The sequence below is a fragment of the Semicossyphus pulcher genome, unplaced genomic scaffold (genome assembly GCF_022749685.1).
Source record: "Semicossyphus pulcher isolate SPU_LCO1_2020_fin unplaced genomic scaffold, fSemPul1.0.p SCAF_25, whole genome shotgun sequence".
NCBI lineage: Eukaryota > Metazoa > Chordata > Actinopteri > Labriformes > Labridae > Semicossyphus > Semicossyphus pulcher.
In genome coordinates, this window is record NW_027211699.1 from 3881856 (window position 1) to 3897816 (window position 15961).

General features: G+C 41.6%; 1 protein-coding gene across 1 annotated transcript; it reads right to left on the bottom strand.

The window, feature by feature from the left end:
* Positions 1 to 1380: 1380 nt before the first annotated feature.
* ubald2 (UBA-like domain containing 2) lies at positions 1381 to 15194 on the bottom strand. The gene is made up of 3 exons (XM_069676314.1): positions 14965 to 15194; positions 7202 to 7258; positions 1381 to 1734 (listed from the first exon to the last, which is right to left on the bottom strand). Exons 1-3 carry the CDS (start codon positions 15082 to 15084, stop codon positions 1381 to 1383), a joined length of 531 nt encoding a protein of 176 aa, XP_069532415.1. The 5' UTR covers positions 15085 to 15194.
* Positions 15195 to 15961: the final 767 nt, after the last annotated feature.

The following is a 15961-nucleotide window of genomic DNA, read 5'->3' on the forward strand; positions in this document are numbered from 1 at the left end:
CCCTCTGCTCCTGTCTGTGTGCGCGGCAGAGAATACATTCAGACACACAGAGGTAGGAGTGGTTGAGTGTCTGACAGGTTGTGTGGAAAATCACTGAGTTGGCCTCTAACCCCTCCTCCCGCCACACACAGACAGCTGCCTCCAAGTGTTCTCAAATCAGATACTCATGTGTGTGTGTGTTTTTCATCATCAGTTCATCATTTGGCTGAGGTTTGTATTTACAAAAACTGCCCCTCATTGTCAAACCGAACAGGATCAATCGGAGCCTTTCAGCTGGACGATTAAAAATACATCCTGCCGAGTTCTGTTGAAGTAATTCATGAAAGGATATTAACATTTCTGTCATCAAATTATTGCAGACTTCTACCAAAGTCCTCCATCATATCTTCATCATCAATCACCTTTATATTCACGTCAAAGAGCCTGAAAACGTCCTGCTGTTCTCAAGGTATTTACTCCTCAAACGGTGTGGATGCAACATACGATTCTGCGGCTGGATTTTCTCCCCAGGTCTTTGGAAACAACGAGGACGTTCTCAAACTCCACACAGGAAGGCCCACTACGTCCGAACTGGGACGCGAACTAGGAAGCTTGTAGCTGTGAGGCGACAGCGCGAACCACTGCAGCACCAAAGTAATCATTCTTTGTAGCTTACGTGTCTTAAAAATACAGAACGTAGTTAAGAACGTGACTCGAATAAAACTGATGTTAAAAATGTAGTCTTTTTCCAGCAACCATAAATTGATTAAATATATTTCTTTGTGAGGTTTTAAGAGTCTTTTGATCCTGGAAATACCTTGAGAACAGTTGGAATTGTTCTCAAGGTATGAAGTTACTTAACTTTTCCTCTGTGAAGCATTTTGAAGGCGACAGCGTCTCTGATCCAAAAACTGTCCACATTCCGCATCCACTTTCTGAGCAATTTCATCCCCAAGCTTCTGTTGATCTGCTGGTTATTGCCGACTTCCTGCCAGATTATTTCTGAACCCCGTTAGAGAAAGAGAGAGTTTCTAAAAAAAACAAAAAAAGAGATCACAAAGCAGTTCAGCAGGTAACATGGCTCCTCTCCTCAGCGGGTGCTCCGTGGGGTCCTGGGCGTGTTTGCATTGATGATTATAGAAAGTTTCCGTGTTCGGCTTCCTCACAAAAACGACTTGCGGCGAAGGCGGAGAAGAAAAGTGTCCAAACTGCTCGTCTTCACGTTAGAAAAACAAGAGAGGAAAACAGCAGTCTTTGTCTTTTTCCATTTCCTCTCATTCCACCTCTAAACCCCCCCGCCCCAACCCCGGTTGACCTCCCCTTCCCCAAACAGATTCATTTGGCTAGACTTGAACCAGTGCCCGACCTCCCTCCCTCCCCCCTGCATCCCACCGCTCAGTCTCATCTCTGGCCGTGCAGCGCCGACACGACAGGCGGCTGCTGGGAGCCGCTGGGCTGAGACACGGGGGGCCACATGGGAGTCTGTTGCATGTGGTGGTGGTGGTAGTGATGGTGGTGCATGTGGTGGCCCGTGGGCGACGAGGGGGGCAGCCAGGCCGGCTGGTGGCTGGGCGGCGAGGAAGCCCAGAAGGAGCCGAAACCCGACGAGGGGGCCGGCGGGGAGCCGGCCATGGACACCTGGGAGGGGCCGCTGCCGGCGCTGGAGCCGCAGTCTGACGCCCGCAGCTTGGAGAACATGGTGATGGCGTCGGGGAAGTTGGGCGGCGTGGCGGGCGTGTTTCTGGGAGTACACATCTAAGGGAGGAAGAGAGAGGAAGTAGTTATTAACCCTTTCTGTTTTAGACTATCTTACTTGTTCTATGCAATTTATAGTACATTAATGGCACTTTCTAGCCTTTTACAATTTTTTCTTGTCATAAAAATATAGGATTTTTTTTGTCTTGTAGCCTCTGTATATGGATACCTGCTCTACCAACTGAGCCAAACCAGCGCCCCTGTTTGCTTATTTTTTAAACAATATGTAAAAAACTTTGTGACCTTGCTGTTCAATAATAAAAACAGAAACTCGTTGGAGTTTTAGAAATGGTTTTAAATCATAAACATGAGCGTTGAGAGTTCATGCTTAGGCCAAGAGTTGCCTCGGGGGTTGTGTGATGTGTGTGCGGCGGACATCAATCAAACTACTGTTTGTCAAAAGGAAACATTCTGTCTGAATAAATAAAGATTGCAGTGTCAGTTTACTGTAAAGACGTTTTGTGTCCTAAGATTAAACCCTCAATGTTGTTCATAATCTTTCCTCACTCTGCCAGGAATCCTGGTTGAGAAATCTTGTACCGTAAGCGGGTGTCACATTTCAAAACATGCTGGGTATCAGTCCGAACACACCCGCAGAGTCGTGTAACTGAAAGTGTCAAATATCCACGTGTGGTGTTTAATAGTTAGTCTGAGTCTCAGGCTTGTTTACTGGTTATTTGTTTTAAATCTGGAAACTTCTGTGAGATTGAAGCAGGGAGCAGTTTCACATGTTTTGTACGATGGAGAAAAAAAGGTTAAAACATGTTCAGGAAAGTAAAGATACAAAAATATGTCATGTCTTCTTTTAAGCCTATAAACTACACACCATGTGTTCGATCTCTTGTGGATCAGACTGTGGAGCTGCTAAATGCCAAAAGTCTTCAGTGAGAACATCCATCAAAGAGCTGCACACACACACACACACACACACACACACACGCACACACAGATCAGGTAGCAGTCAGAAATAGTGGACACAGGGGGGGTCAGTCCTCTCAGCTGTGCAGCAGGAGGATCAGTATATTTAGAGCAAACACACACACACACACACACACACAGGTTTCATGTGTTTGGTTGTGTTGAGACCAAAACAACTATAATTCAGACATACTAGTTGACAACTATTTAAGATTATTTTCATCATCAATTAACGTGCAGATTCTTTTTTTTTTTATTGTTTTGTGAATAAAAAATCTCCATCAAAGGTTCCCAGAGTCCAAAACGATGTCTTAAAATGTTTTCAGTTCAAACCACAAACATTTAGTTTATATCGATAGATGAATCGATTAGTTGACTCATTAAAAGCTTTGATTAGAAGGCAGACACTTTGTTTTGATTTTTTGCTAAAGAAAGTATCAACAATATAATTAAGGTATCTCAAGACACTTGACTCTTCGACATGACTACATTACCCAGAGTGCCGTTTTTGGATGACATTTTAATGCAAATTCCCTGTCTCCTCATTTAGGCCTTATATGGTGATGTTTCTGTTCAAGACACTTTAGAGTCACTACTTATGTTGGATGTATTTAGCTTTTTTTCATTTAACTAAAATAACTATTAAAGTTGTTTGTAAAGTTACTCATCTTCTACCTGGCATCTTTTCTGGTTCTTCTGCTGCATGAGATCAATAAAGTCTTTAAAGCTCCTGTGAGGAGTTTTTTGCTGGTTATGAAACTGACTGAAATGAATACCGATGCCTCTTTACGACCTACAAAAGCAAATAAGACCATCAGTGACAACATTGATTATATCTGTATAGTTATTTTAAAGGTGTCAGACGAGGAGGTTAACTCTTAAAAAGAAAAACATAAACTTTGATCAAAGTTCAGTCTGTTTCTTTTATAAATAAAGATCACAAATGTCTGTGCTGATGGTCACAAGTTCTCAGTAAATGTTTAAATTCCATAAATATAAAAATGGCGGAGTGGTTCTTTGTTACAGCTTTAATATAAAGTGAATTTATCTTATCAAATGGCTTTATTTGGAAAAGAATTCTAAAAAAGTTATTCAGAGTTTCACCATGAAAAAGGAGAAATTAGAATAAAGAAAAATGTACAAACTTTTAGAAGAAATATCTTTTTTTATAATCATATTGGTGTCCCACTACTTGCACACAAACAATTATTTTGGTGCTCAAATGAACAAATCAGCCGCCGTGATTTCATCTGTTTTTGCTCCCTCATTAGTTGTGGTGTAAATTAACTTAAAATATAAACGTCCTCACTTTTTCGCACTAATATTTTGGTCCATTTTCTACCAGACTTAAGATGTAGTTGAAGTTCTGTCTTAAAAATGCCATCCAACTGTATCATACCAGATGTTATTGACACTCAGTGGATGCCAAGTTCTTCCAAGTAACCCCGCACTCTGTCTGCTTCGTGAAAACAAACAGTGACTCACTGAGGATTAAAGCTGAACAGAGACGCTCATGTCTTGGAGGCTGCTCGGCTCCTCGGGGAGTGCCGGTGTTTTTGGCTGGATCTGTGCGTACGTTACAAACAATAACCTCTCTCAGAGGAGGAACAGTGTGTACCACACACACACACACACACAGTGAAACACATGACCCTCATGCTTCAACTCCCTGAACCGGTTCTCCGTCAGAGTCACCACCTTTAATGTCATCAAAGCCTGAATCAAAACACACAGATCTGTTTGTTTTTGATATTTGACTGTGTGTGTGTGTGTGTGTGTGTGTGTGTGTGTGTGTGAGTGTGTTAAAGGCCTAGGCTGTATACAAGAAGTGGAAGTCAACAATGACGTGCCTTAAACCTGCATTCTCTTTAATGTCCAGCAGGGGGAACTCTATTAATTGTAAATAGAAGTCTGACTCTATAGAAGTCTATGAGATAATTTGCCCACTTCTCACTTAATTTATTAACTAATGAAAAAAATTTCTAACAAGTTTTTTGTCTTAATCCGTAATTTAAAGTCCTCTTTAATACAGCACGATGTTTATTTTGTAAAAAACTGGAGCCAGTTTGTTCTTTAGGGCGTGGCTTCCTTGATTGACAAGTCGCTACCAAGGTGATCTGAAAATGACACTTCCAAGTTATCAGCTGTTATTTTGCTAAAAGCCTGTTTTTGCTTTGTTTCCATTATTACTGACGCACCTCGCAAATCAAGCTAGTGCTAGCTTAGCATTTGATCTTCTCTAGCTCCACCTTTCTGTCAAAATATGGTCCCTTTAAGCTCTAAAAAAGGCCAAACTTGAGTCAACAACGTCACAGTGACTACGTCCACTTCTTGTACACAGTGCATGGTTACACCTCCATGAAACAAACCAGGCTCTCTCCCTCAGCAAGGTCTGTTTTTCAGACCCCACCTCGTCTGTCTTGTGTGGAGGAAGAAGGAAGCAGTGACTAACTTGTTGTCAGCAGAGAGAGTTAATATTTAAGAGCTTGTTATTGCTGCAACACTGACTTCCTTCTCTTCTAAGCTGTCCAACATGGCTCCCTGAAGGCCCCTGGAGCCATGTTAGGACAGCTGAAGTGTAGGAGGAGGGGGATGGAGGGGTCTTGAGGCTTTCCTCCCCTCTGTCAGGCCTGAACAACCCTGTGCTCTTACACACACACACACACACACACACACACACACACACACACTGAAGACTGGGACGGGATGATGTCAGCGCACTGCACCCAAAATAATAACAAAGCAGAGCTGCTTCTCACACACACACACACTCCCTTTGCGTCTTTCACGCTCCAACACGCCTCTCACAGAGCAACGGACGGGCATGAACACAGACACGAGGAGGTCACGCCGAAAACAAAACGCGGCTGCGGATGTCGGCACGCCGCCGCTGCGTGATCAGGATGGGACGCGGGAGAGAGTTCAGACACGCACAGTTAAGAAACAGGATTGCATAAGCAGCGCCGAACCAGGACGCAGACATCTGTATGTGTGTGTGTGTGTGTGTCAGGGTGACGCAAGTCTGCTCAGCAGCAGAACAACTATTCACTTTGTTTTGTGAAGAGAATTCATAAGTCGGTAATTATTGTCTTACAGGGCGGCAATTAGAGATTAAGCTGCGATCATGTCTGCACACACCCTTGTTTAAGCAGAAAGACTTCAAGTGCAGCCAGAGACAGGCATGCTTACATCCTAATGATGAGGAGAGTTTTCAGCTTAACTGACCAGAAATGTAACAGATTTCTGCACTTTTTTAACTAGTTTTTATTGATTTTTTAAAGTTTCTTATCCACTTTGGAGTTATATCCTTACAAAAACAGATATATTTAGACGAATGTTCAGAGTACAAAACCTTTTCTACCACAAAGGAAAGTCTTAAAAATTGCATTGTCTCCTTAAAACATCTGTGTGAGTGAAACAAACCGGATCGGATCAGCCTAGATGCACGTTAATGCCAGCTATAAATCCTAACTAGCATACTAACCTGTTGAATCCAGGATGAACATCCTGAGCGTACATTCACCGGCCACTTTATTAGGTACACCTGCTCAACTGCTCATTAGCGCAAATATCTAATCAGCCAATCACATGGCAGCAACTCGATGCATTTAGGCATGTAGACGACTGTAGGTCAAGACGACTGTCAGACGGGCAGGTCCTTATGACCACAGTGTACCCATGTTCTGATGGCTACTTCCAGCAGGACAACGCGCCATGTCACAAAGCTCAAACTGGTCTCTTGAACATGCCGAGTTCATTGCACTCAAATGGCCTCCACAGTCACCAGATCTCAATCCGATAGCGCAACTCTGGGATGTGGTGGAACGGGACAGTCGCATCGTGGATGCGCAGCCGACAAATCTGCAGCAACTGCATGATGCTATCATGTCAATATGGAGCAAACTCTGAGGAACGTTTCCAGCACCTCGTTGAATCAATGCCACAAAGAATTAAGGCGGTTCTGACGGCAAGTGGGTGGTATTCTTGTGCTTTGGTGTGTCTGTGTTGCTCAGCATTTGTCGTAGCGGGGTATCTATGCCACAAACTTAAGCTTCCATTAGCTTCTTCATGCCCTTAAGAAAATGCCGACTAAAACTGAGCAGATTGTGTTCGAGTTGGAGCTCATAAATATTATATAACTTACTAAAATTACTGCATAACAGAAGTATATGCACACATAATACCACTATATACATTGATATTGGACCACCATCCTAGTTTGAGCTTCATGTGGAAGCTAACGTGCTGGCTACACGCTAACATCAAGCACAGTATCCTCCTAACTGAGTGTCCTGTGGGTTGTTAACAGGGTGACAGATTTGACCGCATTCATAAAAAGTGTCTCTGTTCTTCCTCGTGTCGAAGAGCTCGACCTGCGGCTGTGTGAAACCCAGCTGTGTGTCTGAAACTGCATTCAGCCCAGTAGGTCAGTGGGTGCATCCGTCCCTCCGCCCAGCTCGAGGGAATCGGCCTGTCAGCCTCCGCTCAGACACACATGCCTTCAGTCTAATTTATTTTTTTTCCTTTTAGAGGAACCAAATGCACTTACCATCTGGTGGTGGTGACTGGGGATGTTGGCCTCCTGGAAGAAGGAGCTTAAGGCCGTCTGCAGGGACAGAGAGAGATAGACAGTGAGGTAATGATTTATTTTGATTATAACCTGACAGCATGAAGAAGCTGAGGAGTCAAACTTTTTCCTCTTTTCCCCTCCGACCACACAGAGGAAGAGCGGGCCCATCCCCCCCCCTTCACCATCAGGCCTCAGGTCAGTAAACACAACTGGTCATGTGAGCTGGGGGTTAAAACTATTATCTTCATGCTTGGATCTAAAATAGGGTCTGAGGACCGCAGAGGGGCCTTTTCAGATTAGCTACAAGTGAACTGACTCTGTTTTACAACAAGAAGCGAGTCTGAAAAGTACAAAGTATTGGTCTAAATATCTACTTTAAAGGTTCATTATTTAGCGGAACTTTAAACCAACAAGTCTTTTTCATTCAATTTTTCTAATGACACAATGTCAATACTTTTGTCTATAAGCAACAGATTATTGGGACATGAAGTATTTGATAAAACTAAAGGAATGACATCACAACAAGCAAAAACAACTATTTCTTTTGCAGTAATAAAAGTTTGAATTTGACTGATAAGTGATGCAATGCGCGATACGATACATGATACGATATGCGATACACGATAAGTGACGCAATACGCGATACGATACGCGATACGATACACGATACGTGATGCAATATGTGGCCCACGATAATGATAATATCACGATACAGCCATTCTGCGATAATCAGTCATAATAATGATACATCATGATATCCAATTAATTTCGTCTTTAAGTAACTATTTTCTGTTCACATTACCCTCATTCATGTCATAAGTGCCATCATGAGGACTCATGAAGTAGTAACATGGTGAGCCAAATTCACAGGGAATATATTTGTAAATGACAATATTGATATTTAGCACCAGCATAATGATAATTGTATTGCACGAGTCGGGATGACAATATATAGATCCATATATATAATTTTCCCACCCCTGTATTATACACCTAATGAGTTAACTGAGAGGTAACCTGCACGTTAATTATTAATGACAATATTCACGTCTTGCAGCCTGACAGCGTTTCAGAGTTTCTGTTGCTGGAAGTTGAAAAGCCGACCGGCTGGGAAACAGAGAGGCTGTAAAAATGTAAACAGCAGCTTTCAGGGCTGCTTCGCTGCACAAACAAGGAAATGAGTTGGCTTCTGGTGTTGTTCCTCTTTGTTGTGAACACAGCCAAGGCCAGAGAACAAAAACACACTTGATGACCTCTGAGAGACAAAAACACAACGCTGATAACAGTCGCAGCCCAAACAACACTTCTCTGAAACTGCAGAGTGATTCATGTGCATGATGAAAAACACTGAGCGTCATGTCCTGAACTAACCTGTGTGTAAAGATGGTCGACTCTGTAGCTTTAGTAGGTTCAGTTCATTCAGAAGAAGAGCCTTCCTGCTGTCTCAATAAATGCCTCATTATTTTTTAAATACTTTAGAGGGCGATCTTAATTAGCTTCTAATGTTGGGGGAAGGTGAAAACGTGTTAGTCATAGTATCCTTTGAACAAAGGCACTTCAGGTGTACAGACAGAGTGCAATGCAACGTCTGTGTTCATTCCCCCAAAGGAGCCAAAATAACAACTATAGAGTTGTTAGCTTTAAGCTAGCTAGCAACAATCCCACTACGGCGGCTGTGGGAGTGTAGGGTACATAATTTTTTTATCACAAGTTAAACATTTTCAGCTTCATCTTCCCATTTTGCTATCAAGCCTTGTCGTGTTTGAATCCACAATAATGCCCGATTCTTTCTCGAGCTTTGAAGCTACTTATAGCTGTAGCACACAACGAAACATACGCAAGCGGCCTAAGTTGTTGTGAGCGATTACACTTCTGTCCTGTTGTGTCTAACTCAGCAATGACAACACCAAAAGGTTAGTTGGAGTCCCGACCTCTTTGCCACTGTGTTAATACTTTGGGTTTCTTCTTGTACTTTAAAAACTGCATACTTAAAGGGATCAGGTCCTGTTTTAGTTTTTAGTTTAGTTAACAGCTACGGACTGGCCAACAAATAGACAGCCTGGTTGCGTTGCTAATAACACTTGTGTCTTCAAAAAGACTCTACTAACCATCTGGATGACATAACACTCCGTCTGTAGCACAATAAAAAGATTCCTTTCCCGCTTCCTAAGTTGTGTCTCTTTTCCTAGACTAAACAAATATGTTAGCAGGAATGTATTTTTGCTTAAATTGTCAAATATTTTATATTTTCCGAGATAAAATACTGGGTAAACTTTTTTCTTGTGTTTTAAAAACTTAGCGAGGTCATGTTGTAGCAGGGTAAGACACGGAAAAGAGCCATAAACAAGCTCCAAACTGAGCCATGTTTTTACCATGACAGAAGGTATCAGACAGGGAGTGTGAGCTTGTTTTACTGCACAGCAGAGCCTTCATTTCCCCTCCACTCGAGGCCTCTTTCTTGCCAACACTTCAATGAATGTGTGGTTTTCCCCACAGCCCCCTCTCACTCCTCCTCCCTCCCTCCCCCACGTTCCGGTTGTTTGACAACAGCAGCAGCAGTGCAGGAATGTGCGCCGTACAACGTGACACACATATCAAAAGCGTGAAAGTGCTGCTGAGCTGCCATTGTGTCCACGCCATGCTTTGTCTGCTCTCAGTTTATGTTTCAGAAGTAGGCTGGGTGAATGTCACCCACTAATGTCATACTGTCACTAAACATTTCCTGGTGCTGTAAACACAAACTCTTCCTGTATGTGTAACTACAAAGGAAGTTATTTGTCCTCAGTAGTGACGAAGCAACACAGAGACAAAACATTGAAGAAAAGGCATGTTTTTTGTAGATGAACAATGCTTCCTGTTCATACACGTTGAGGGGTATTTTTGAAGGGACAAAACATACTTTAACTCAGGAAGTTTAGGAGTCATCACAGTGTAAACAAACTAAATCAAAGTGTACAAAATGTGTAAAATGGATGTTTCACTGAAAACATTAAGTCAAACAAATAAGTTGAGTGCTCCAATGTAAGCATGGCAGTAGCTTAGTTTAGAAAACATTCGGTTCGCTAATGTTAGCTTGGTAAAAATGAGCTTAATCATTAGTTTAATATACATGAGCTTAATTAAAAATAGCTTACAAACATTAGCTTGGTAAAAAACTAGCTTTATCATTAGCTTAATAATCATTAGCTTAGCTAAAAATAGTGTACATACATTAGCTTGTTAAAAATTAGCTTAATCATTAGCATTGCTTAAAATAGTTTACAAACATTAGCTTGGTAAAAATGAGCTAAGTTTGTTAAGAATAGCATAGATAACATTTGCGCAGGAAACGGTAGTTTAGAAAAGCTAAGTAAAAATAGCATGGCAAACAGTAATTCAGTAAATATTAGCTTAGTACTTTAGCTAAGTAAACAAATAAGCAAACATTTGTTTACTAGTCAAGAATTTTCTTAAAAAGTAACCATAAAGCCATTAATCCATTAGCTATAAGATTAGCATGGTTTTTAGCCAGTGTTATTTTCTTGCTAGTTTGCTAACAACATAACTAATGTTTGCCATATTTCATAATCAGAACATGGCGTTAACCCCAATCGCTACATTTGTTAGAATAATAGCAACTTGTTCATATGTACTGTACATTCACTGTGTGGTAATTTTTTTCATTAGAGCAATAATCAGATACAAAATATGTAACTATAAAGTTTTTAGCTAATTAGCATAGCCTCTATCTTGTTATTTCAAATTGTCCAAGTTTCAAAGCCCTTAGATTTCATGTGTGCGTGAATACATTTAAAACCATGTCATTTCAATTGATGTGAAGAGACATTATATCGAAAACGATGATCAAACAAAACTCTGTTGACGTGTTGGGGACATGCAAGAGGGACAAAATGTCACAACAGCAGCATTTTCTGTGACAAACATTTGTGTTTCGGTTTTGTAAGATTTCAGTGTTTAGAGCACAGTATCTTTTGTTCTCAGCCGACAAAGCAACTTTCTCAGTCACAACAGAAACCGCCATCATCCTGTCATCACTTTTCAGGACCTGTGATAACGAAAAAATGATGCCCTAATCTCTCCTACGTCAACCCACTGAAACTTTTCTAGCAAAAAGGCAGACATGCTGCATCTATCGATTCTTGTGGACATGACATGAATGCTGCTTTAATGTTGTAGAGGCTCTGGGCTGACAGGCCTCGGGGGGGGGGGGGAGTTCTGAGCTGAGTATAGAAGACGCCTTTGGCTTCAGCTCGCAGCCAGAACCAGAGAGCTGAGAGAAATCAGGCCACTGCTGTCACGCTGAAACAAACAACCGGCTGTTTACTACGTTCACTGAAAGAGAGGAGGCAAACACAACACAACCCTGTATTCTCAGACACATACAGACACATCAGAGCTGAAACTATTAGCTTAATGACAGGTAAGTCCATCGAGAGAAAGCCAGTAAGTTTTTGACTTTTGTCATTGATGGTGATCTAGAAAAAATTGGTAGTTTTAGCTCTTCCTCATTAAAACGCAAAACACACAAAAACGTTAATAACAAAGGAATTTATCTCCTCAGGTGTGTGAATTGGAAGCACGTTGATTTCCATATGATGCTTTTATACATCCCGCTTTTGGACTTGGGTCCAAAAAAGTCACTTTTTCATTCCTTCAACCCTTCTGGTTTCTGTATTTGGAAGTTGTGGGAATGAAAATGGAGGAAAATGTAAACTGCAAGTCATAAATAAAATATACAAAATCACGGGTTGGTAGAGATTGGGTGTCTTGCAACGAAGTTATTGCAAGGTAACTCACGATATGCGATACATGGCCCACGATAACGATAATATCACGATACAGCGATTTTGCGATAATTGATATATTGCAAGACAATCATATGATACATCACGATATCTCTGTTCACCCTCCTTCATGTCATAAACGCCACCGTGGGAGTCAAGAGGTAGCGACACGGTGAGTCAAAATGGCAGGGAAATCTGTTTAGAGTGCTGTATATTTGTAAATTAGAATATATCGACATTTGACGCCAGCCTATCGATAATTGTAGTGGCAGGACGACAATATATTGCCGTATCTGTATTTTGTCATTTATTTGCCATATCAAATAATATTTTTAAATATTATGCCAAATCAATAAGTCAGTAAACTGCTTGAGAATTTGGGAAAGTTTCTGTAGTAAGAGAGCGTATTCAAATCGTCCAACCACCAGTCAAAAACCAACAATATTTGGTTTACTGTAAGAGTGTATTAATACTATGTGAACAACAAAAGTATCAAATCTACTCATTTGAGAAGCTTGAACAAATGGATTATTGCATGAAAATGGCTGCACTGGTTATCTAACAGCTCTCTGCTTAACTTTGCCTTTAGGTAACTACAATGAGGTTATTTCTGCCTCTGAAGGAGGCCTGCCATTACAAATTATGAATAAAAACTCTCAGTCAGATCAAGTTAGTTTCAGTCATAGGATTTATAAATTAGTTTTAACCAATAAAAGTCGTTACAATCTGTCTTCACAGCCACCAGACTCCATTTAATAAAACAGCGATTTTAACTTGCAAATCATGTGGGTGTCTGGTTTATTGCTGCCTTTTAAAAGGTTAGTTCAGATCCAACACAATATTTAACCTGCAACAGGTTAAATTGCTGTTTTTGTCAATGGAGTCTGGTGGCTTTGAAGAGACTGTTTTGGCTTCTGAGTCTGGTTAAAAAGTAAGCTGCTTACTCTTTATGAAAAAGGTCTACCTCTGTTGGGATTCTTTCAGTCATGTTGTCAGACAAATCTGAGTCTGTTAGTGGCAAAAACAAGCAGTTGTACTGACAGATTTTGATCAGTCACATTAGTCGTGTAGACCCCAAATCACCAGCCTGTGTATCAACAGTCAGAGCTCTTCTCTCTTTGTTGTCCTCCAGGGTTGTGAGTGTTATGCTGCCCAGGTAACATGAAAGTTGGTGACTCACAACAGTCTCAGAAGAATGGTCTCCGAATCTCTTTTCTTTTGAGAGAGAAAAACATCAAACAGTCCTATTTGAGAGGCTGGAAATGTTGAATGGTCGTTGCATAGTTGCAGATTGACTTGACCATAACTGACTAATTGTTTCAGCTCTTCTTCAAAGGCCTTTATAAGAAACTAAATTAACCAGCTCCCTGACTCATTACAGCTTTGAGTAAGTCCTCCTCCATTTGGGAGGCAATCAAGCCGTCCAAACATTGACAACGGCCTGAGAGGAGTTCAGCCAAGCCTCCTCCTTCGTCTCCTCCCGCCCCTCTGGTGAACCACCTGGCCCGGCTGCAGCCCCAACACTGACCGCACAGCCCTGACAGATTGGTCGTTCAAGCAGATGGAGGAGTGGTCTGAGCAGCAGAACCATCTGGAGGCTCAGGCTTCAAGTCCTTCAGGTGTCAGTCAGCTGTTCAACAGGCCTTATATATTACAGACACACTGATGCTGGTGGGAGGAGGCCAATTCGGAATTTTCTGGATATATTTTGGGGTCTATAGGGCTTAAGGGTAAAAATACATTTAATGGACTTCAGGAGATTGCTGCAACCGCAACGTCACCTTTTAAGGCAAATATGTCCATCAAAGTATGTCCATGAACGTGCTAGTTTTTTCAGGCGCAGGTTGTTATTCTTAGTGTCTGACAACATTACAGAAAATATCTCTACAGAAATAGACCTTTTGTTAAAGAGTGAGGTGCCTTTTTTCAAACCAGAAATCGCTCTCTTCAAGGCCACCAGACTCCATTGAAAAAAAGAGCAATTTTACCTTGCAGAGCAGAGAAGTTGCTCATCTAATGCTGCCTTGGTGGGTTATATTTTTGTGTTACTGTGTGTTCCACAAATTTTATGTTGGCGCTGAACAAACCATTTGAAACACTGAAGTCACACACTTACAAAAAAAGAGAATAATTTCAGCTTTAAATAACACTTAATAGCACAGGAAGTCTTGGAAACAGCTGGGGGGATAATGCATCTTAAGCAGGCTACATATAACTGAACAGGACCAGGATCAATGTCAGACCACTTAGCTCTAAAGTACAGTGAGAATGGCCTCTTTATCTCCTCGTGTAAAATGACCAAAAAAAGGAATAATCTGGGCAGATTTTTCCTCTGAACAGCCTCCACTCATGCAGGAAATGTGATTAAAGGATTGGTTAAAACCCGTCTAGCAGGGGGGGTTTATTTTATCACCTTGTGTGCTTCAGACGAAGAGATTGGAGCCAAACAAACAAGCCAAACCCGTAGTTTATAATCTGTGAGTAATGGCTGTTGAGTGCAGAGGAGAACATGTTATCAGACGGGCCTTGTCTGACAAGATGGCATCAGTGATTTGGCTGTTTGCGTCACTCATAAAGTTGTTTTCGGTGACAGCTATTAAACCATAACACAATGAGCACCCTTGAGCGGCCGTAAAGCTTTATAAAGGCTGGGTTATGCTGCCAGCGGCTAGGCTAACAACAATTAGCTTGGCAATGACACAATGGATTCCTGTCGAGAATGTAAACAAAAACGGCCATTGAGTGGAGCACCACGTCCTCAGTGCTGCTAGCTTAGCTCGTGTTAGCTTATGGGAGCGCATGGTCGCGAGGCAGGACGCAAAATTCTCTAAATAATAGGCACGAGGAGTTGGCTGTAATATGTCGACAGTTTGAACACAGCTTGAAGATTAAATAAGCAGACACCCAGAGGAAGCCATTATGTCCAGACTGAATAAATGTCCCACCGTTCACACTCACCTCAAACTGCCAGTGGGCCGCTTGTAGGAGCTGCTTCGCCTGATCGGCGGCGCAGCCAGCCGTCAAAACAAACTGGTTGATCATGACTTGATGTCTGAGTTCGTCCATATTCACCGACATGGCCACTTTCCACAAGTCGAAACAAATAAAAAAAATAATAAAACTATAATGATCGACACCTCAGAACCTTCAAACCCCCGTCCTGCCTGCCTGTCTCCCACCGCCGAGTCTCCGTCCGCAGCCTCCAACAGCAACAACAATATTTTCATGTCATCACCAACAACAAAGAGGACGGCGCTCCTGATTGGCTGGCTCTGGATCGAGATAGTACTCGTGAAGTGCTGATTGGCTATCACGGAGAAGCGTTTAAATTTACGGGTGTGCTTGGTTTACGCCTCTAACACACTGCCGATGGGTGGAGACGAGGAGAACGACGTTGAAGGATAACCTCTCCACCCTCTGAGATTATCCTGCAGGTTTGTACACGCGCTTTTGTTGATGTCCGTTACGCTGACGTAATGCGTTCGATTGGATACCTCTCGTGAATACATAAAGCCGATTGGCTGCTCAGTTTGGCAGGTATATGAACTAAATACATAGTCAATATTTCTATATATCTTTATGTATATTTTAATTATTATTATTTCATAATATCATAGATGCCATTGGCATAAATACCATTAGAAAGATCAACTTTATTTTAACTATTTATTTATTATTTAGAGACAAAACTCATTGATATTAATGTAAATAGAGGCATATGTGTCTGGTTTTCAAAGCAAACAGACAACATATTAATATTCGCCATACTTATTCCTATTTTTCATCTTCTGTACGCTTTTCATCTTGCTACCAGTAACACAACATGTAGCACACAAACAAAAAACATATGTAAACATGTGGCTCTATCGGTAATGGTTGCAGGTTTGATTTGATTGAAGGATTCACCTGGCAGTGGACATCCAGTTAGCTCAATAGATTCAGCACCCCCCTCCCT